Here is a 24,716-nt window from a genome sequence, read left to right as displayed (position 1 = left end):
TACATTATCCTTCTGTTTCTATGCTCACTGGTAGGTGACACTGGGTGCATTTCATAGATTACTGCCTTGAGGTTTTGGCTTCCTAAAATCCTTCCTAACCTTCGTCACTTGAAGAGTTCCTCCTGCACAGACTCCTGCAACAGTGGCAAGTGGTTGAGATATTTCCAATATTTCTCGGCTTTCAACAGTCTGGTTGGTTGCAATATCAATATACATACTTCAGTTGATAAAATAGTTATTAGATTACTATTGCTGGCTTCTTTTTAGGGTTTTCCATTCCATTCAACATACTCATTTCTACCTCCTTATTCCCAGATTGCAACACATGGATGAGTCTTCTGTTGATTTCAACTTTTAACTTTCACATTCTTCAGGGACTTGCACACCTGTATGATATACAATATTTTGCAGCATTTAGTGCAATTTCAAAGGGCACTCTGAAGTCATGTGCATCCTTTAGGCTCCATACCAGGCTGTGATGCAATTAGTCATCATGCTCTCCACCATGCTTCTATAAAAACTTGCAAGTATCTGATGACATACAAAACCTCCTCAAACCCCTAATCAAGTAGAACCACTGGTGTGCTTTCTTCATGATTGCAGTGGGATAGCTCCTCTGAGATACTGACTCCCAGGAACTTGAGGCTTCTCAACCGTTCTACCACTGACCCCTCGAAGAGGACTGGTGGGTCTTCTCCTGACTTCCCCTTATTGAAGTCTAGAATCAATTCCTTTGTCTTTCTGACATTGTGTTGTTGTTGTGACACCACTCAACCAGCCAATAAGTCTCCAGCCAATAAATCTCTCTCCTGTAGAAGCCTCCTAATCATCATCTGAAATTCTACCAACAACAGTGGAGTCATCAGCAAATTAATAGATGGCACTTGAGCTGTTCTAAATCATGAAGTCATGAGTGTAGAGAGAGCAGAGCGGTGGGCTAAGCATACATCCGTGAGAGGCACCTGTGTTGACAGTCAGTGAGGAGTAAATGTTCTGAGCGATCCACACTGACTGAGGTCTCCTAATATGGGAGTTGAGGATTCAGGTGCAGAGACAAGTAGAGAGCCCCAGGTTTTGAAGCATGGTTATTAGTACAGAGGAAACTATGGTGTTGAACACTAAGCTGTAATCAATGAACAGTAGCCTACTATATGCTTTGCTGTTGTCTAGGTGCTTCAAAGGAGGGTGGAGAGGCAGTGACCCAGTTTTAGGGATTTGCACTTCCCTTCTAAGGTTAGGTCTTGTGCTCATGTTCTTTCCTTTGCCAGCCGGCACATGACATGTTCTGCACTGCCTCATCAAGAAAGGTCTGAAGACTGTAGTTCTTAGCTCGTGTCCTCAGCCTGACCATGTAATCACCAACGTTTCCCGTTTTCTCCAATTTCAAGTTGGCGCTTGACAATCTTTAAATGCTCGTGATATTTGAAGATACTGGGTTGAAATATCCCTCCGAGCCTTTTATAAATGTCCTCATTAAGGACCTCATTCCTGGTGCATGACTTCAGTATTCTCACCAAGATCTCAAAAACCTTGGGCTTGTAACTAGCAAGAATACTGCTTTCCTCAATTCTCATTTAGTTGTGTTTCTGTTTTGTGTCCTCTCCCAGGATCCTGATGATAATGTTTGCTGCACTTCACAATGCTTATTCCAAATACAGCAATAATGACCAAGTTCTCTTACATTTCTCAAGCTTACTAGCAAATTCACCACATCCACCATCTGTCTTTCACTCTGCTTTCTCCTATAAAATCCTGATTTCTCTTACTTCATACCTAATTACTACTCCAGAACTCTAAGCAACAACATTCCAGATGTATCACCAATATTTGTGCTGCAGTGCACCAAGGTACAGGAACAAAACATCCTCTACTGAAGATAATCAACATATTTTGCACTTGTGTCTCATGTATGAGTCATATTACATGCCACATACCTCTTAGAGGCACAAACATATTCATATCTTATTTCATCATGCCGCATTTAGTATCTCAGTTATGAACCTTCTAATCACAGCATGTCAGGTTTCTAAACTTCAGCTTACAGTTGAAACTGTAAATAGAAGTTGGGTCTTTAGATTGATGTGTTAACATTTTGCTACAGAAACAGACAAATTACTCATGAATTTTGGAATATAAATAATATTTATATTATAACTCTCTTGAAAGTTTTAACTGTTTTGAGTATCAATTCACCCTATTGTTTTTTGGCTTCATAATTGCAAGAATCCTCCTCATGTTTTCCCACCACACTGCAAAATAAAATATTTATTGAAATATTTCATTACCACTGAAAACTTCAATCAAGTGCTCAAATAAATTCTCTCTTTATCAAAACCATGCTGACTATCTTTACCTCTCCAATCATGCAAATCTTAATCAGGAAAGTTGTTAGTACTGAAATATAAATAGCAGAAAGTATTGTTTCCATAAACATTAAGCAATTTACATGCTGATTTTAAACTGACAGACAGCACTTACCTTGGACATATTGGTAATCCTTCGCCTCCAATATTGCAAGTCACTTTTTCCTCAAGAGCAGGACAATGACTGCCACCTCCTACAGCTGTATGCTTTATAAATCGATTCCTGCTTCTGTACCCAGGAGACATGCCAGGTAATTGACACGTTTTAGAGCATGAGCTCCACTCAGACCATTCAGAAACTCCACAATCTCTGGGCATAACACATGATTGAAAGATCGTGGGGGTATTGCCATGTGTACAAAGGCTAAAGAAGGGAAGAAAAACAAGCAGCAATTCATTAATACAAAATCTATCATATTCCTAAAACACGTACAGTATCTTGATTAAAAACAAAACAAAAAAGGCTTATAACTCAGGACACTGTTTCAACTTCTGTAGAAGTTTTATTGGATCCTATCCATCAAGTTTCCAGTGTCTGCTGACTTTAGTCACCCAACTGTTTGGTTGAGCATTATGCTTGACCCTTATAATTTCATAAAAAAACAAAAGGAATAGAAGCATGTGCTTCTCAGTATGCTTCATGTTTCTTTTCGACCATGGTTTGTCTTGTACCTGACATATTTGCTCTCTCCTGATTACATTATTGACTGATCTGCTGAGTATCCAGAAAGACTATTGATTTCTATCTTGGAATCACACAATAGCTCAGCAATCATCACCCTCTGACATGGTGGTTAGATATTTACATATATGTACAATCCTAAAAATTGAAAAAAAATCACTAATTCTGGACAACTATATTTTTTTAAGTTCTCCTGAAGTGAGAATGGAAGAAGTTTGTTTATGTTGATTGATAATTTCTCAATAGCAACCTCTCAGTTTCCTTTTTGGATATAATGTCAGAATTGAAATTCATAACTATCATACCCTTTATACTTAACTCTATATTGTAACTTCTTTAATAATATATATTGTATTTGGAAGTAGCTGAAGCATTGTAAAATTTTACATTAATCTACTAACATAACATACTATTAGGATTTCTTCATTGTAGTGGCAGGCATAATTGTATCAAATAAAAATTCAGATTACTTCCAGGCTTTAGAGTACTACTACTGAGAGAAAATAGCAAGAAAAGTACTCTGTGTGTGACAGATACTTCTTGCACTGGTAGATTTCTCCTACTAGATAAAAGAGTTATGAACATCCCAGCAAAGGAGAATACCTTCCAGAGAAAAAAACACTTACTTCAATGCTTGTATTATTCCACAATGGTGGAAATGCAGGCAAGTGCAAATAGCTTCATGAATGATTCCAGTACATCACTGGTTAACACTATTCATAAGTGAACTTTTCCAAGTTGAGCAAAATCAGAACTCACAGAGTTAATGTTAGGAAAATGTAATATTGCCAGCTTCTAAAATATTTGCAGGAAAATTAGCAAAGACACAGGAGGTAAATATGATAAATGATGCCTAAATATTCATTTTGGCTTCCAGCTGAATGAACCTGATTAAAATGATTCCATTTAATAAATTTGCTGCAAATAACACTTCAAAGGAAGGAGAGTAAAATGTTACTGTGCTTCTTGCTGGTAAAGAATTTACAGTCTCTATCCTCAAATATATCTTCTGCTACACTTTAATGTGGTTATCATTCACATCAATTGAAAGGAAGGAGATAATTTAGATGCTTTTTTGTAATTCTGGAAAAATATACTGTTAAGATTGTAAAAATGTTAAATAACATCATCATTTCATGGAAAGGCATTTTTATTGTGTTATGAGCACTGTAAATACCCCTGTATTTTGAAACCAATTATATTTTATAGAAAAAGTTGATAATGGTGACTTCATTAAAAAATCAGTGACAGTCTAAAGACCAACAGTAGCAGGGTAACGTAGTTTCATAGAAGGTTGCAATCTGGTTTGAAAACATTTAAATTATTAGAGAGGGTAGCAGCACAAGGTTTAACAAGGGAAGAACACAGCAACATGGTGATTACATTCCTAGTATTGGATTAAATTGACAGCCTAGGTGAATGAGCAATAGATTTACTGTCAGATGAAATAAAATGCCAAGATTTTTTTAATACAGAAAGAATATTAAAACGGATCCTGTGAAAGCAGACAAATGTACAAGTGACTCAATACAAAATTGTAAACACTGTAAAACAAAAATAAAAATTTTGAAAATGGTAATCTTGCATGCTCGGGATTTTGTTGGTGCCAGCCTGTCAAATTTTCTGAACTTTTTCTGGGTGTTATTTCTATTAACCCCTAAAACAACTTTAGTTAACCTTATTGAAATATGGTACAATATTATAATAAATATTCCAGTGAACTAAGCAAGTTTAAAGGGTGTGTGAGATAAGGTCCCCTTATTATTGGAAAGGGAACGTGGACATTAGGACTTTTACAAGTGGAAAGAAATAGTGGGATTCCATGCTCTGCTAAGTCAAAAGAAAGCTTGGAAACAAAAATTCCAGTGAATGAGTGGAGAGCATGGAAAACAGGACCCAGACAGATGTAGAAAGTGACAGGAAACAGGACCCAGGGAGTGGAAAGAGAGACAGGAAACAGGACCCAGGGAATGGAAAGAGAGACAGGAAACAGGACCCAGGGAGTGGAAAGAGAGACAGGAAACAGGGCCCAGGGAATGGAAAGAGACAGGAAACAGGACCCAGGGAGTGGAAAGAGAGACAGGAAACAGGACCCAGGGAATGGAAAGAGACAAGAAACAGGACCCAGGGAGTGGAAAGAGACAGGAAACAGGACCCAGGGAGTGGAAAGAGAGACAGGAAACAGGACCCAGAAGCAGAAAGAGAGACAGGAAACATGACCCAGGGAGTCGAAAGAAAGATAGGAAACAGGAACCAGGGAATGGAAAGAGAGACAGGAGACAGGGCCCAGGGAGTGGAAAAAGAGACAGCAAACAGGACCCAGGGAGTGGAAGGAGAGACAGGAAACAGGACCCAGGGAGTGGAAGGAGAGACAGGAAACAGGACCCAGGGAGTGGAAAGAGAGACAGGAAACAGGACCCAGGGAATGGAAAGAGAGACAGGGAACAGGACTCAGGAGTGGAAAGAGAGACAGGAATCAGGACCCAGGAGTGTAAAGAGACAGGACACAGGACCCAGGGAGTGGAAAGAGAGGTAAGAAATACAACCCAGGGAATCGAAAGAGAGATAGGAAACAGGACCCAAGGAGTGGAAAGAGAGACAGGAAACAGGGCCCAGGGAATGGAAAGAGAGACAGGAAACAGGGCCCAGAGAGTGGAAAGAGAGACAGGAAACAGGACCCAGGGAGTGGAAAGAGACAGGAAACAGGACCCAGGGAGTGGAAAGAGACAGGAAGCAGGACCCAGGGAGTGGAAAGAAAGACAGGAAACATGGCCCAGGGAATCGAAAGAGAAATAGGAGCAGGACCCAGGGAATGGAAAGAGAGACAGGAAACAGGGCCCGGGGAGTGGAAAGAGACAAGAAACAGGACCCAGGGAGTGGAAAGAGAGACAGGGAACAGGACCCAGGAGTGGAAAGAGAGATAGGAAATAGGACCTATGGAATGGAAAGAGAGACAGGAAATAGGGCCCAGGGAGTGGAAAGAGAGACAGGAAACAGGACCCAGGAAGTGGAAAGCGAGACAGGAAACAGGGCCCAGGGAATGGAAAGAGAGACAGGAAACAGGACCCAGGGAGTGGAAAGAGACAGGAAACAGGACCCAGGGAGTGGAAAGAGACAGGAAGCAGGACCCAGGGAGTGGAAAGAAAGACAGGAAACATGGCCCAGGGAATCGGAAGAGAAATAGGAGCAGGACCCAGGGAATGGAAAGAGAGACAGGAAATAGGGCCCAGGGAATGGAAAGAGAGACAGGAAACAGGGCCCAGAGAGTGGAAAGAGAGACAGGAAACAGGACCCAGGGAGTGGAAAGAGACAGGAAACAGGACCCAGGGAGTGGAAAGAGACAGGAAACAGGACCCAGAGAGTGGAAAGAGAGACAGGAAACAGGGCCCAGAGAGTGGAAAGAGAGACAGGAAACAGGACCCAGGGAGTGGAAAGAGACAGGAAACAGGACCCAGGGAGTGGAAAGAGACAGGAAGCAGGACCCAGGGAGTGGAAAGAGAGACAGGAAACAGGACCCAGGGAATGGAAAGAGACAAGAAACAGGACCCAGGGAGTGGAAAGAGACAGGAAACAGGACCCAGGGAGTGGAAACAGAGACAGGAAACAGGACCCAGAAGCAGAAAGAGAGACAGGAAACACGACCCAGGGAGTCGAAAGAAAGATAGGAAACAGGACCCAGGGAATGGAAAGAGAGACAGGAGACAGGGCCCAGGGAGTGGAAAAAGAGACAGGGAACAGGACTCAGGAGTGGAAAGAGACAGGACACAGAACCCAGGGAGTGGAAAGAGAGGTAAGAAATACAACCCAGGGAATCGAAAGAGAGATAGGAAACAGGACCCAAGGAGTGGAAAGAGAGACAGGAAACAGGGCCCAGGGAATGGAAAGAGAGACAGGAAACAGGGCCCAGAGAGTGGAAAGAGAGACAGGAAACAGGACCCAGGGAGTGGAAAGAGACAGGAAACAGGACCCAGGGAGTGGAAAGAGACAGGAAGCAGGACCCAGGGAGTGGAAAGAAAGACAGGAAACATGGCCCAGGGAATCGAAAGAGAAATAGGAGCAGGACCCAGGGAATGGAAAGAGAGACAGGAAATAGGGCCCAGGGAATGGAAAGAGAGACAGGAAACAGGGCCCAGAGAGTGGAAAGAGAGACAGGAAACAGGACCCAGGGAGTGGAAAGAGACAGGAAACAGGACCCAGGGAGTGGAAAGAGACAGGAAGCAGGACCCAGGGAGTGGAAAGAAAGACAGGAAACATGGCCCAGGGAATCGAAAGGGAAATAGGAGCAGGACCCAGGGAATGGAAAGAGAGACAGGAAACAGGACCCAGGGAGTGGAAAGAGACAAGAAACAGGACCCAGGGAGTGGAAAGAGAGACAGGGAACAGGACCCAGGAGTGGAAAGAGAGATAGGAAATAGGACCTATGGAATGGAAAGAGAGACAGGAAACAGGACCCAGGGAATCGAACGAGAGATAGGAAGCAGGACCCAGGGAATGGAAAGAGAGACAGGAAACAGCTCCCAGTGAGTGGAAAGAGATACAGGAAAATGGACCCAGGGAGTGGAAAGAGAGACTGGAAACAGGACCCAGTGAGTGGAAAGAGACAAGAAACAGGACCCAGGGAGTGGAAAGTGACAGGAAACAAGACAGAAGTGGAAGGAGAGAAAGGAAACAGGACCCAGGGAATTGATAGAGAGACAGGAAAAAGGACCCAGAGAATAGAAAGAGAGACAGGAAACAGGGCCCAGGGAGTGGAAAGAGAAACAGGAAACAGAACCCAGAGAATGGAAAGAGAGACAGGAAACAGGGCCCAGGGAGTGGAAAGAGAGACAGGAAACAGGACTCAGGAGTGGAAAGAGAGACAGGAATCAGGACCCAGGAGTGTAAAGAGACAGGAAACAGGACCCAGGGAGTGGAAAGAGACAGGAAACAGGGCCCAGAGAGTGGAAAGAGAGACAGGAAACAGGACCCAGGGAGTGGAAAGAGACAGGAAACAGGACCCAGGGAGTGGAAAGAGACAGGAAGCAGGACCCAGGGAGTGGAAAGAAAGACAGGAAACATGGCCCAGGGAATCGAAAGCGAAATAGGAGCAGGACCCAGGGAATGGAAAGAGAGACAGGAAACAGGGCCCGGGGAGTGGAAAGAGACAAGAAACAGGACCCAGGGAGTGGAAAGAGAGACAGGGAACAGGACCCAGGAGTGGAAAGAGAGATAGGAAATAGGACCTATAGAATGGAAAGAGAGACAGGAAATAGGGCCCAGGGAGTGGAAAGAGAGACAGGAAACAGGACCCAGGAAGTGGAAAGCGAGACAGGAAACAGGGCCCAGGGAATGGAAAGCGAGTCAGGAAACAGGACCCAGGGAATCGAAAGAGAGATAGGAAGCAGGACCCAGGGAATGGAAAGAGAGACAGGAAACAGCTCCCAGTGAGTGGAAAGAGATACAGGAAAATGGACCCAGGGAGTGGAAAGAGAGACTGGAAACAGGACCCAGTGAGTGGAAAGAGACAAGAAACAGGACCCAGGGAGTGGAAAGAGACAGGAAACAGAACCCAGGAGTGGAAAGTGACAGGAAACAAGACCCAGAAGTGGAAGGAGAGAAAGGAAACAGGACCCAGGGAATTGATAGAGAGACAGGAAAAAACACCCAGAGAATAGAAAGAGAGACAGGAAACAGGGCCCAGGGAGTGGAAAGAGAGACAGGAAACAGGACCCAGGAAGTGGAAAGCGAGACAGGAAACAGTGCCCAGGGAATGGAAAGAGAGACAGGAAACAGGACCCAGGGAGTGGAAAGTGAGACAGGAAACAGGACCCAGGGAATCGAAAGAGAGATAGGAAACAGGGCCCAGGGAGTGGAAAGAGAGACAGGAAACAGGACCCAGGAAGTGGAAAGTGAGACAGGAAACAGGGCCCAGGGAATGGAAACAGAGACAGGAACCAGCTCCCAGTGAGTGGAAAGAGAGACAGGAAACAGGACCCAGGGAATGGAAAGAGGGACAGGAAACAGGACCCAGCGAGTGGAAAGCGAGACAGAAAACAGTGCCCAGGGAATGGAAAGAGAGACAGGAAACAGGACCCATGGGATTGAAAGAGAGACAGGAAACAGGACCCAGAGAATGGAAAGAGAGACAGGAAACAGGGCCCAGGGAGTGGAAAGCAAAACAGGAAATAGGACCCAGGGAATCGAAAGAGAAATAGGAAAGAGGGCCCAGGGAGTGGAAAGAGAAACAGGAAACAGGACCCAGGGAATGGAAAGCGAAACAGGAAATAGGACCCAGGGAATCGAAAGAGAAATAGGAAACAGGGCCCAGGGAGTGGAAAGAGAGACAGGAAACAGGACCCAGGGAGTGGAAATAGAGACAGGAAACAGGACCCAGAAGTGGAAAGAGACAGGAAACAGGACCCAGGGAGTGGAAAGAGACAGGAAACAGGATCCAGGGAGTGGAATAAGAGACAGGAAACAGGACCCAGGGAGTGGAAAGAGAGACAGGGAACAGGACTCAGGAGTGGAAAAAGAGACAGGGAACAGGAACTAGGGAATGGAAAGAGAGACAGGGAACAGGGAACATGGAATGGAAAGAGAGACAGGGAACAGGGAACATGGAACAAGACTCAGGAGTCGAGAGAGAGACTGGGAAGATGGCCTGAGTTAGTGGAATGGGAATGTAGGAACCATCAATCAGCAGTGAGGAACTGGTAAGTTGGTAATTTGTTTACTGTTGTCATGTGTACTGAGCCTCCGTGAAAAGCTTACTTACCATTGATGCAAATCAATTGATTACAACAGTGTGCTGAGATAGAACAAGATAAAAACAATAATAAAATACAGAGTAAAGTTTTACAGTTACAGAGCAAGTGTACTGCAAGTACACTATAAAGTTCAAGGTCAAAACGAGTTAGATGTAAAGCCAAGAGTTTGCCTTATTGTATGAGGGAACCAAACCAATAACAGCAGGGTAGAAGCTGCCCCTGAGCCTTGTGGTACATACTTTCAGTGTCTTCTGCCTAACAGGACAGGGGAAAGACAGAATGCCCGGAGTGTGTGGACCTTTGTCTATGCTGCTTGATTTACCAAGGGAGCAAGGAGTAAAAGTAATTCAAAAAGAATTTTACAGCCACTTCAGCTTGTGACCCTAAAGGGGCATAGTATTAGCAAATTTATATAATTCAGATATGCTTATGAAATAGAAAATTCTTAGACTGTTAATCAGTAAGGGCCAGGACATACACCATATTTATTATAACTGTTTATTTCGGGTGCTCGAATGAGTTTGTCAGTGAAATCACGAGAATATTACTGAACATTTTTAACTGCAAAATGATTTAATTATGCTTTTCGGAAAATTAATTTAAGAAGTATTGCTACAACAGCAAGTTATTAAAGTTTCTCATAAAGTCAAAAGAGATAAACTTCTTGATAGACTTGGGATCTTGGCTCCCTTTGTAAGATCAGAAGTAATAAGCCAGGGTATTATTCTCAGGTCAGATTTGAATTTAAAATTTCAATTTGAATTTGAATTTAAAATAAAGAAAGTGACTAGAGCAGCATTTCTACACTTAAGGAAGATTGCAAAGGTGTGTTCGTTTCTGTCATGTAATGATACTGAAAACTAATTCACATCCTTATATTGAATAGACTAGATCACTGGAATGCACTTTTTACTGGCCTTCCAGAATAATCTATTGATAAATTTCAACTCATGCAGAACACCGCTGTTAGACTTTTAACCAAAACCAGGATGAGGGAATATTATCATTCCCATCCTAACTACTTTGCATTGGTTTCCAGTAACTTTTAGAAGTGATTTTAAATTTCTCTTACTTGTGGTCTAGGACGAGAGTACATCACAGAATCACTTTTGTTTTATAATCCTATTCGATCTCTCAGATCTTCTTCTGCCAGTCTCTTAAATTTAAACAATCTTCCTCTAAAGATTAGTTGGCTGGTCAGCTTTTCTGAACTGCACTCCTAAACTGTGGAACTCAGTATCTAAGACTATAAAGGATGCACACTCAGTTGACTTGTTTAAGCGTCAGCTCAAAATCTATTTATTTAACATTGCTTTTAACTTACATCTTTCTTATCTTTTATTTTCACGTTTGCACTTTGAATGACATATGAAAAGTGCTCTATCAATAAGCTGCTGTTATCATTATTATCACTACAATTGTGCATTAGCATCTCTGAAGTATACTTCATTTCTGAACACACTGCTATCAAGATGAATATCATACACCTCTCTCTCTCTTACTTTGTGACTGCTGATATAGGACTGTACTAAGATCTACTCATTTCACCTATCGTCTCTGCAACTATATATTCTGACTGATTAAGATACTTGGTGACAGAAAGTTGAACTAATATTTGTGGAAAAATACAAAAAGACATATCAGTAACCTTACCTGAGCATTGCATTTTTTCCATCACTTCTTGAACAGCGGACGTGCCTGGTTTGATATCCTATTTTTACATCCCATGGCTTGAAATGTTCGTGGATCAGATGCTTCATACGATTCTTCTCCGAATATTGTGAACTGAAGTTCAGTCCCGGTTTGCCACTTTGCCGGACTTGTCTTTGGTGTGGTAGTCTGCAGTCACTCCAGGGGCCTACCTTTAAACTGTACAGAAACTCATCTTCCCCAACCAGACAAGAGACTTGTATATCACAGGCCTTGGTTTCCGTTAGAGGTGGGCAGCTTTTGCCACCGTACAATGGCGGTGATAACACTGAACGGACCCGATGTTGTAATCCCTTCCCACAACCTTTGCTACAAGCCGACCAGGTAGAGAACTCTGACACTACACAGTCCTGTGGGCAGGGAATGAGACAGGCTTGGTCCGAAGCAGGCTTAGGTGTAAAGAATTCACAGATCTCATCTAGCACCAGTGATCTGTTGGATTTTCGTACACAGTGTACTTCCCTGTGCTGCAACCCTTGCTGTGCAGTGACACAAGCGGAGGTCCTGGGTTTAGCTCTATTTGACGATGCGCGGAGTATGCAATCACCCCACTTTGATAAATCCCACTCAAAAATCTCCTTGTGCCAGTCGCACACCTTGAAGCAGTCTCTTTGAATTGCTGGTCTCTCTTCATACTTACAGTGGGAATGGTGTGTAGTCCAGCCTTCAACGTGGACACACCACACTGTTCTACTTTGCACTCCATTTGGTCCACACACTGCACTAATACATCGACCCCACTGACCTACAGGAAATACAAAACCACATTGAGTAATTCCCCTCTCCTGCATGCACAAACAGGATTAGTTATAAAAGAAAGAGTGGATAGATGCGTTTAAGAAACTGACTGGCAAGGTACAGCAAGTATCTGCAGGCAGGTGCTCAAAATACGAAGGTAACTAAATAATTTACAAGCTCTGAAAAAAATTAAGGGCACTGGAAAAATACTCTTGGATATTACATAAAGGGCTTAAAATATACAACTTAATACTTTAAAATAAATGGAAAAGTGGCACATTATTCATATGCAGAGTCTAGTTGCCTCAGAACTCAGATAGCACAGGAAGGAAGAGTGAAAGTGAGACATTTTTCATATCATTAATGAGCAATAATGGAATCTGTTCAATATCCTTGTTTCAAAAAGGCTCCAACCACAGTGCAAGAAGTTTCTAAATGATTTCAGCGTTTTCACCAATTCGCGGCTGTCAGCCCACTGCATGCATAGGCTGCTCTGTGAAGAAAAGACATTTCACAACCTCCAAAGGATTTCTCACAGGATTCAATATGAAAGACCATTTACTCAATTCAATATTTTGAGGTAAACACAGCAAAGGAAAACAGAGTAAAATTCTATTAATCCAGCTTGCTTGAGACTTTGGTGACAGCAGGCAAAACAGATTTTAAAGATTTTTTGATGTTATTACGGTAATACTCGAATGCACTTCTACTATTTCTTTATTTAGAAGTGTAGCACAGTTACAGGCTCTACCGGCCCGACGAGACCGCACTGCCCAATTACACCCATGTGCCCAATTAATCTGCCAGCCTGTATGTCTTTGGAATGTGCAAAGAGACTGAAGCACCAGAGGAAACCCACGCAGTCTCGGGGAGAATGTACAAACTTCTTACAGACAATGGCGGGAATTAAACCCAGGTTGTTGGCATTGTAACTATAGCTAGTGTTACACTGACCTTATTTCCAATTATTTTCCAATGAACTCCGTAAGTGTAAGTTAAGCATAAGATCTTGGTAAATTTCAAGGGAACATGCGAAAGAGAAACAAATGAGATCCTAGAGAGTGTGTGAACTGGGACCTCAGTAAATAGAAGGGAGTGTGGGAATCAGGAACCTCTGTTGTTTGAGGTATACCCGTATGTAGATATAATAGAAGGTCGGCTGATGACAGAAATATTGGTGGAGCTGTGGATAGTGAGTAGCCTGCACATGATCCATCACCCCTCCTTAGCCCACCAATCACATTATGCTACTACTACTACGTCGACTCAGGCCTAGGGGGCCGGCGTCGGGCACGATGATGGACTCTCCATCTCTCCCTCTCCCTCATCAGTGTGTTCAGTTCATCTACATTAGCCACGCTGCTGTCTTCTAGGAGCGTGTTGACCATAGTCTTGGGAGGGCGCCCAGGGTTCATTCTCCTGTGCTTGGGCTCCCATATGATGACTAGGCTGGCAGGTAGCTCGGGGTGGCGTAGACAGTGCCCCACTAGTTGCAGTCTTCTCACCTCGATTTTAGTGGAGAGCATCGGTAGGTTGTTATAGAGCTCGACATTCCTCATGTGCTGTTGCCAGCTCACGTCAGGAGCCATCCAGAGCATTCGTGTATAGCAACCATCTAGAGACTTTCGCATCATCTTGGTGAGTGTCCATGTCTCGCATCCGTACGTGAGAATGGACTCTATGACTGCTATGAAAATCCTCTTTTTAAGCCTTCTGGTCAGGTTCGACTTCCAGATTTCCTTCATGTCGTTCACAGCTCTCCACGCCAGCGCCTTCCGTATCTTTATGTCCTTCTCTGAACTCATCATTCTTGACCCAAGGTACTTGTAGTCAAAGACTTTTTTAATGGTATCATTCTCTACGGTCTTGAGAGTCCCTTCGTCACAGTTAAACACCATGTACTCTGTCTTTTTAGCGTTTAGGTGAAGTCCATCTTTATTGCACTCAATTTCCACTTTTGGCAGTAGCCGCTGTGCTTCCTCCATCTAGTCAGAGAGCAGGACTATGTCATCTGCAAAATCGAGATCTGTGAGCGTAACTGGTCTGACCCTTTTGGTTCGTCCTGGTTTTATGGTAAAACCAAGCTTGTCATGATCTTTGGTAGCTTGACGCAGAGCGTAATCAAGGACGATTATAAAGATGTAGGGTGCCAGAGTGTCTCCTTGCAGCACATCAGCTAGGAGCTCGAACACTGCTGTTTCTCTGTCTGGTGATACAACTTTTGTCATGGTTTTGGTATAGCTCGACTCTATTGCTCTCAGTAGATGGTCTGGCACTCCGTAAGCTTTCAGGATCTTCAGCATTTTACCCCGGTGAATAGAGTCTTATGCTACTGTCTCAATAACCTCCTCTTCTCCTTACACAGCAGTGGTCCCCAACTGCGAGCATTTGCTATCGGGCCACGCGGAAACAATATGATTTGGCGATATAAAACGATATGAGTCAGCTGCACCTTTCCTCATTCCCTGTCCAGCACTGTTGAACTTGAACACCCCCCTGCCACCCCCCGTCGGCTGGTCCACAAGAATATCGTCAATATTAAACCGGACCGCATTGCACAAAAGGTTGGGGACCACCCTTTCCTCTCTTTGGGTTTTGACCCAAAACATCAACAATTCCTCCCCCTCTCCCCAACAAATGCTGCCTGACTCATTGAGTTCCTCCAGAAGATTATTTATTGCTCCAGATTCCAGCATCTGAAATCCCTTATCTCCCCTTGGAGCATCCATATATGGACAGATCTTGGGGTGCAAGGTCACACATCTTTAAAAGCAGCAACACAAGGAGATAAGTGTGTTAAAGAGTATTGCCTGTTTTCCTTCATCAGTCAGTGCACTGAGTATAAAAACTGAGGCACAAGGGAGACCACAGATGCTGGAAGTCTGGAGCACCACACACAAAGTGCTGGAAGAGCTCAGCGGATCAAGGGTATCCATAGAGGGAAATGAATAGCCAATATTTCTGAATGGTTTCGGCCCTAAATGTCAACTGTTCATTTCCCTCTATAGATGCTGCCTGACCTGCTGCATTCTTCCAACATTGTGTGTGTGTTGTTCTGGATTACCAGCATGGCTTTTGAGTGTGTTGCTGTTGTGTATAAAAGTCAAAAAGCCGTGTTACAGCTATATAAAGCTTTGATTAAACTGGTTATGGAGTATTACCGTACTTGCATTACTGGCTGCTGCATCACAGGAAGAACATGAAGAGGGTGCAAATGGGTTCATCAGGATGTTCTCTGCATGTGAGGGTATTGGCTAAAAGGATGGCGGGGTGGAGGGACATCTCTACCAAAAGCATTGTAAGGCACTCCTTCCCTCTGCTAGCCTGCAGGTCTCCTTTAGGCCAAAGGTAGCACCCGCTTAGCCCCCGATCAGTGTCACATGAAGCAGGTGATGGATGGTCGTATGAGCAGCTAATGTATATCACAAGTCCTGGTTATGCGACCACTGATGCCAGGCAAACAGTTTCTGAAGAGGATTGATAATGGCTGGGGTCACGCATCTTGTAAAGACACTGCTCAGAAGAAGGCAATGGCAAACTATCTCTGCAGAAAAATTTTGCAAGAACAATCGTTGTTAGAGACCATGATTAACTATATCATTGTGCTGTAAAGTTTCTATGTTTCTATGTCATACAACTCGGCACATAATGATGATGTCATATGACATGATACATAATGACGATGACTTATAAGAAGATGTTAGAATTGCATTGTTAACTCTAGAATGTTAGGAGGATGAGGAATAACCAGATAGAACTATACAACATTATGAGAGACACGGATAGGGTAGATAGTCAGTCTTTCTCCCAGGGTGTAAATGTAAAATACTGGATTTAAAATGACAAGGAATGCATTTAAGCTGATTTATTGGGCTTTTTTTAAACACAGAAAGTGGTATGTTCTAGGCAAAATGGTTGAGCCAGATAAGATTACAAAAAGTGATAGATACAGCTCTGTCCATCATGGGCAAAAGCTCTCTCCACCATTGGGTGCTGTTGTAGGAAAGCAGCATCCATTCTTCAGGGACCCCCGCCACCCAGCCCATGCTCTCTTCTTGCTGTTGCCATCCGGAAGGTGCTACAGAAGCCTCAGGACACACACCACAAGGTTCTGAAACAGTTATTACCCCTCAAACTTCAGGCTCTTGAACCAGATAATAAACTTACTTTGAACTTTGAAGATATAAATATCTAAGAGGTATTCAGATTGGCAGAAAAACATGAAGGATATTAGCAAATATAGACATGAGAAGGCAGGTGGGATTAATTTGGATTGGCATCATGGTTGGCAGAGACATTGAGGGCTGAATAGTCTGTTCCTGTACTGTACTTTTCTATGGTCCATGTTGAATGAAAGGAGATGGGCAAAACAGGGTGCTGGTGTGTTTAGGTCTAATATGAGACACAGATGTTGAAAAGGCCATAGAAATCTTTGGCATTGCCCCACTCTCTTATTGCTTTGAAAACAAATATTATTCATAAGAATAACTACAACATTTGAAACATGTTGGTCAATTTTGAGAAGATTTGAATAGAGTTTACCCAAAGTGGTTGCTCATTTCTAGTGATGGTACAGAGTCAGTGTCCAGTGGGCAACTGGGCAGAAATCTGTAGTACAAATATTTTTGTTTTATCTTTACATATTGAACATTTTTTTTTAAAGTCTGTCACGAGCCTTGTGGCCCATCAGGCCAGTGCTTATGCCGGTTTCCGTGGTGTGAAACGACTGAGAGTACGAGACTCCCCCCCGATAGGACGCTAGTCTATCATGAGATTAACCCCAGCATTTTGCCAGTACCCATTCTCAGCTGAGTAGACTGGAGCAGTGTGTGGTTAAATACCTTGCTCAAGGACACACACGCTGCCTCGGCCGAGGCTCAAACCCATGACCTTCAGATCGCTCGTCCAGCAGCCTAACCACTTGGCCACACGCCACACATATTGAACATACTGAACATATATTGAACATATATTCAGTACATGTTGAAGCGTCCACTGGTATAAGTGTTCTCAAGATCTCCTGTAGATGGCTGATGTCCTAAGTCTAGAGCAGTCTGAATGTGATTGTAAGTTTCTCAAATGTTCTGTTCAGTCCCTTCAGATGAAATCAGGCCGAGGATATAGGTATGCTGTAATTGACTGATGTCCAGGCAATCAGCTGAGAAGCGCACAGTGACATATTCTCAAGATAACTTACTCTTCAAACATTTTGGGAGAAAATTGTATTTGTTAATGTTTGTGTAACACCATGAAAACGTATTTTCAAGAGATTACTTTTTGTTTCATCAAATGATTATTTTTTCACTTAGGACTTCAAAACCTCCAAGAATGATGAGATTAGTGTTGTTCTGGAGAGTTTTAGGTTCTGCTGAAAATAATTCAGCAAACATTTCCAGAAGCTATTCAGAGTAGAAAACGTTACCTTGCATTAGACCAAAAACTCTTTAAATGACTGCAATCAATCATCCTATTTGCTCTATTTCTTTTCCAATTGGTTCTGTAAGTTGGAGCCTCATAAGTGGGAATACAGAGCCATAATGGTGAAAAGCAAAGGATTATATGATATCGCTCCAAGCAAGATGTTCATACAGAGATAGCAGTCTAGTGTCAACCCACATCTATTGTGTTGAATTTTCATTTATTTGGCCTGTTAACACCATACCTTTTTTATATAAACAGGTGATGCAAATATATTGTTTGAGCAAATGATTTCAATGGTATCAGGTATATACAATTCACAAACTATAATTGGGCGAACAAAAATAAGTTTCAATTACAAACCTGATTTATAAGTACATAAGTAACAGTTTCTATCAACATTCATTTCTTTTAACTTTTGTCAGGTGCATTTTACAAATTGAACATTCTTGATTTGAAAATATTGCCCTTCAACAATGAGTATTTTTCTGCAAAACCCAACAAGTGCTGCTCAAGTTGCTGCATTAAAATATGCATCAGTGTTGCGATCACTCTGAAAATTAGTAATTGCCTCACTAGTACATGTGTTGAAGTGCAAAGGTTAAGCTAATATTCCATCAATTCAAAGGTATTTTATTCATATCTTTCCACATGTAATGAACCTAAATAGAATTAACCTGGTAGTTTGGAAACTCCTGAATTGTTATAGAAGTCAACATGCTCATTAATGCGCCACAGGGAGGGGCACCTGCATCTCTTCCTGAAGCAGAACTCGACATAGCTCCTGCTCATAACTCATGGGTAAACTCTCAATTCTATCTACAGTGACCAGTCACATGACTCTGTTGCCTGGCAACAAAGGATGCACAATGCCGACCACAAACTGAGAAGATGAAAACCAGGTGTTCACAGTTTTGCTACATATAGAGCAATTCATCCCCAATTTTTTTATGTGTTCATTTCATTGAAATTCAGCAATACAATTGATTTCAATGACAAGCCTGGATTTCCACTTGCTTTTAGTTTAACTTCAATGTTCAGAACAAATTTAATCCAAAGATCTACACTGTCAAGGCACCTTTGTATATATAACAGTCAATACGACTTCTCTCCATACATTTTTGAAGCCCTGCTGTCAGGATAGAAAATAGAAATCAATTTCTAATTATAAAGATAGACGAGACACAACAGGGCCTGACAGAAATCAGGGAAAGTGACCTTTAACCAGCTAGAAAGTCGCTTCTTGCTGAAATTCTTGCTGAAAAATACAAAATCTTACAAATCATCACCCCAGCTTTTGCATTCTCAAATGTTTTCAATTTCACCTGCAATTCATTCTGATTTGTATTTTTTTTCCTTCCCTAAGGATTGTCACCTTGTCACGGTGGAGAGGTTGGTAACTTCCTGAGATCCTGACAGCAATACCATCTGGAGTTCAGCTATCTGGTGATTAGCTCCTGGTAGGGACACTCATGACGATAAGGTCAAAGGGGAGAATCCAGACAAAGAGCAATCCAAAGACCTCATTGGCTTAACTAGCGAAATATCACAATGGCAATGAAGGCAGAGGAAGCAGTCATGAAGAGTTCCCAGCCATCTTGCATTCCATGCCACTGGACTCCAACACCAATCTGTCAAAGACTGTGTGGTGGCTGCATGTACATCAGACTCGCTACGTTAAACAAAGTCACACACAGGCGTCCTCCATTAGGGGAATCCATCTTAACATCCCAGATGGACCTCTATAGCCTCCTAAGATCCCACCAATAGACAACCCCTCAGGAGAACATCATACTCGACTCGAGTGATTGCACTTCTTTATCTTTGTACTGGAAAGCAGAAATAAAGAGACTTGGAAGAAATGCATGCGATAGGATTGGTGGCAGTTGTAAGGGCACAGCAACCTGAGAAAGCACTGAGAGTAGAAAAATTACTGTGAAATGAAACATGGCCTGAAAATGCAGTTTGTACTGTAACAGAGTCTGATGAGAATAACATTCTGTATCACTTTGGGTTTTAAACAAACTGGAGATACTTTTCAAACATTTATAGGAAAATATACTCTATATTTTAAGTTGATCTTAATTTTTGAAAGACAATTGGAGCAGGTACAATACAAGAATTGGAAAGGTTATGGGCCAAACACTGACAAATGGGATTAATTTGGATGGGGCATCTTGATCAGGATGGGCAACTTGGGTCAATGGGCCTGTTTCAATGCTGAATTACTCTATGACTCTATTCATCGTAACCCTGTTACATTCTTCGCTGTATGTTTGAATTTACATAGTGCCTAAAAGCAAGCACAATTGATCAAAGGCAATCTGTCGCCTCATATTAACCAAGAATTACAGTCCCTTAGATCTCCTATTAGCACTAAGAAGCACTTTTTTCAACCACATAGCTAAAATTCAAAAGTCTATCTGGGAAATTATTTATGAACTTTCATATATACACTCCACAGTGAGTTGTGTTAATTTCTTTTTGTTATGGTATGAAGATGGTTCAATTGTGATGGTATTACTTTGTCAACAAAGTTATTGAAAAAGCTGCTCCAGAATATGAAAGTAAGCATTAGCTATCTCATCCTTCATTTTATCAGATTTACTACAGACATCATACGACGAAACTGGGAAGTGTTAAATGCAGTAATGCAAACCAGTCTTCAGAATAATGGCTTTAAGGTCTCACACAAAAAAAGTAACAGGCTTATGATGGCGCTGCTTCACATCTACGCATAGGTTATGAAAAATTTACTCCATCTCCTGATGTATTGACGCCACATTCTATTTCCTAACTTGTCACCAGGCCTGCTCTTTCTGGAGGGGTCCCATTGTCGTAGGCATTTTTCTTTCAAGTCATTGCACCCAGGTGGCAGATGCTTTATTTGTCATCTTTACTTTCTGGAAAAAAAACAGGTACTGGCTGTAAATTATTCCTGTAGGTAAAGATGAAATGCTCAAAATATTCGATTGTTTATGATTATTCCTATACTGGAGCAAGAGGGAGAGGGACATATGTGAAATAGATCAACCAGCAAACATTAGGAAATACAGTAGATAAAATATCCCAGAATATCCTTTAATTATTCAGAGCATTAATGCACAAAAACAACCTGACATATAACCATATAAGAATTATAGCATGGAAACAGGCCATCTCGGCCCTTCTAGTCTGTGCCAAATGTTTACCCTCACCTAGTCCCATCGACCTGCACTCAGCCCATAACCCTCCATTCCTTTCCTGTCCATATAGCTATCCAATTTTACTTTAAATGACAATATCGAACCTGCCTCTACCACTTCTACTGGAAGCTCAATCCACACAGCTACCACTCTCTGAGAAAAGAAGTCCCACCTCGTGTTACCCCTAAACTTTTGCACCCTAACTCTCAACTCATGTCCTCTTGTTTGAATCTCCCCTACTCTCAATGAAAAAAGCCTATTCACATCAACTCTATCTATTCCCCTCATAATTTTAAATACCTCTATCAAGTCCCCCCTCAACCTTCTACGCTCCAAAGAATAAAGACCCAACTTGTTCAACCTTTCTCTGTAACTTAGGTGCTGAAACCCAGGTAACATTCTAGTAAATCTTCTCTGTACTCTCTCTATTTTGTTGATATCTTTCCTATAATTCAGTGACCAGAACTGACACAATACTCAAAATTTGTCTTTACCAATGCCTTGTACAATTTTAACATTACATCCCAACTCCTATACTCAATGCTCTGATTTATAAAGGTCAGCATACCAAAAGCTTTCTTCACCACCCTATCCACATGAGATTCCACCTTCAGGGAACTATGCACCATTATTCCTAGATCCCTCTGTTCTACAGCATTCTTCAATGCCCTACCATTTACCATGTATGTCCTATTTTGATTAGTCCTACCAAAATGTAGCACCTCACACTTATCAGCATTAAACTCCACTTGCCATCTTTCAGCCCACTCTTCTAACTGGCCTAAATCTCTCTGCAAGCTTTGAAAGCCTACTTCATTATCCACAACTCCACCTATCTTGGTATCATCTGCATACTTACTAATCCAATTTACACCCCATCATCCAGATCATTAATATATATGACAAACAGCATTGGACCCAGCACAGATCCCTGAGGCACACCACTAGACACCGGCCTCCAATCTGACAAACAGTTATCCACCACTACTCTCTGGCGTCTCCCATCCAGCCACTGCTGAATCCATTTACTACTTCAATATTAATACCTAACGATTGAACCTTCCTAACTAACCTTCCATGTGGAACCTTGTCAAAGGCCTTACTGAAGTCCATATAGACAACATCCACCACTTTACCCTCATCAACTTTCCTAGTAACCTCTTCAAAAATTCAATAAGATTTGTCAAACATGACCTTCCACACACAAATCCATGTTGACTGTTCCTAATCAGACCCTATCTATCCAGATAATTATATATACCAACTCTAAGAATATTTTCCATTAATTTACTTACCACTGATGTCAAACTTACAGGCCGATAATTGCTAGGTTTACTCTTAGAACCCTTTTTAAACAATGGAACAACATGAAAAATATGCCAATCCTCCGGCACCATCCCCATTTCTAATGACATTTGAAATATTTCTGTCAGAGTCCCTGCTATTTCTACATTAACTTCCCTCAAGGTCCAAGGGAATATCCAGTCAGGACCCAGAGACTTATTCACTTTTATATTCCTTAAAAGCACCAGTACTTCCTCTTCATTAATCATCATAGTTTTCATAACTTCCCTACCTGTTTCCCTTACCTTACACAATTCAATATCCTTTTCCTTAGTGAATACCAAAGAAAAGAAATTGTTCAAAATCTCCCCCATGTCTTTTGGTTCCACACATAGCTGTCCACTCGGATTCTCTGAGGGACAAATTTTATTCCTCAATATCCTTTTGCTATTAGTCTAACTGTAGAAACCCTTTGGATCTATTTTCACCTTACTTGCCAAAGCAACCTCGTATCTTCTTTTAACGTTTCTAATTTCTTCTTAAGATTCTTTTTACATTCTTTATATTCCTCGAGCACCTCATTTACTCCATGCTGCCTATATTTATTGTAGATATCTCTCTTTTTCTAAACCAAGTTTCCAATATCCCTTGAAAACCATGGCTCTCTCAAACTTTTAACCTTTCCTTTCAACCTAACAGGAACATAAAGATTCTGCATCCTCAAAATTTCACCTTTAAATGACCTCCACTTCTCTATTATATCCTTCCCATAACACAATTTGTCCCAACCCACTCCTTCTAAATCCCTTCACATCTCCTTAAAGTTAGCCTTTCTCCAATCAAAAAATCTCAACCCTGGGTTCAGACCTATCCTTCTCCATAATTATATTGAAACTAATGGCATTGTGATCACCGGACCCGAAGTGCTCCCCAACACAGTCCTCCTTCACTTGACCTATCTCATTCCCTAACAGGAGATCCAACACTGCCCATTCTCTAGTTGGTACCTCTATGTATTGCTGCAAAAAACTATCCTGCACATATTTTACAAACTCCAAACTATCCAGTCCTTTTACAGTATGGGCTTCCCAGTCTATGTGTGGAAAATTAAAATCTCCCACTATCATAACCTTGTGCTTACTACAAATATCTGCTATCTCCGTACAAATTTGCTTCTCCAATTCTCGCTCCCCATTAGGTGGTCTATAATACAACCATATAAGTGTTACTACACCTTTCCCATTCCTCAACTCCACCCAAACAGCCTCCCTAGATGAGCCCCCTAATCTATTCTGTCAGAGCACTGCTGTAATTTTATCTCTGACAAGCAATGCAACACCTCTCCCTCTTGTCCCTCCGATTCTATCACACCTGAAGCAATGAAATCCAGGAATATTTAGTTGCCAATCACAATCCTCCTGCAACCATGTTTCACTAATAGCTACAATATCATACTTCCAGGTATCAATCCATGCTCTAAGCTCATCCACCTTTCTTACAATGCTCATAGCATTAAAATAAATGCATTTAAGAAATTTTCCACCTCTTACTCTCTGTTTATCACTGACGGTGCAAACAACTTCACTATCTCCTTTCTCTTCCTTCTCCCCTACATCTGTTCCTACACTCTGGTTCCCCTTCCCCCTTGTATTTGGTTTAAATCCACTGGAGCCTCTCTAGCAAACTACCCGCAAGAATATTTTCCCCCTCCAGTTCAGATGTAAACTGTCCGGCTGGAACAGGTCCCACCTTCCCTAGAAAACTGCCCAATTATCTATAAATCTGAAGCCCTCCCTCCTGCACCATGTCTTCAGCCACATGTTGATCTGTGCTATTTTACTATTTCTAAACCCACCTGCACGTGGCACTGGTAGCAATCCTGAGATTGCTATCCTGCAGGTCCTGTCCTTTAACTTGGCACCTAACTCCCTGAACTCACCTTTCAGGACCTCCTCACTCTTCCTACCCACGTCATTGGTCCCTACATGGACCACGACATCTGGCTGCTCATCCTCCCTCTTGAGATACTGACAACTCGATCCAAAATATCATGGACCTTGGCACCAGGGAGGCAACAGACCATCCGGGATTCTCGATCTCTTCCACAGAACCTCTTACCTGTCCCCCTAACTATCGAATCCCCTACCACTACTGCTCTCCTCTTTTCCCACCTTCCCTTCTGAGCTGAGGGTCCTGTCTCGGTGCCAGAGACGCAACCACTGCAACTTGTCCCTGGTAGGTCATCCCCACCAACAGTATCCAAAACGATGTACTTCTTATTGGTGGGAATGGCCACAGGGGTGCCCTGCTCATTCTGTCTATTCCCCTTCCCTCCCCTGACAAGTCACCCAGCTACCTGTCTCCTGACTCTTAGGGGTGACTATCTCCCTGTAACTCCTGTTTATTTCTGCCTCTGCCTCCTGAATGATCTGAAGTTCATCCAGCTCCAGCTCCAGTTCCCTAACTCAGTTTGTCAGGAGCTGCAGCTAGATGCACCTTTCGCAGGTGTAGTTATCAGGGATGATTGTGCTCGCCCTGACTTCCCACACCCTGCAAATGGAGCACTCAACTGCCCTAACTGCTGCCTCCA

General features: G+C 42.3%; 1 protein-coding gene across 6 annotated transcripts in view; it reads right to left on the bottom strand.

Annotated features, from left to right (window-relative positions):
• The window catches only part of thsd7ba (thrombospondin, type I, domain containing 7Ba), a 1,047,195-nt gene that overhangs the window by 642,217 nt on the left and 380,262 nt on the right, over nucleotides 1-24,716 (bottom strand). For all 6 annotated transcript variants that reach the window (XM_072258592.1, XM_072258590.1, XM_072258595.1 and 3 more), the window contains 2 exons: nucleotides 11,445-12,246; nucleotides 2,479-2,727 (listed from right to left, as the gene is read on the bottom strand). In XM_072258592.1, coding sequence (XP_072114693.1) covers nucleotides 2,479-2,727; nucleotides 11,445-12,246 — 1,051 coding nt within the window. The remainder of the gene's footprint in view (nucleotides 1-2,478; nucleotides 2,728-11,444; nucleotides 12,247-24,716) is intronic.

This window comes from Mobula birostris, chromosome 5 (assembly GCF_030028105.1).
Source record: "Mobula birostris isolate sMobBir1 chromosome 5, sMobBir1.hap1, whole genome shotgun sequence".
Lineage (NCBI taxonomy): Eukaryota > Metazoa > Chordata > Chondrichthyes > Myliobatiformes > Myliobatidae > Mobula > Mobula birostris.
This window is presented reverse-complemented; position numbering and strand designations above follow the sequence as displayed.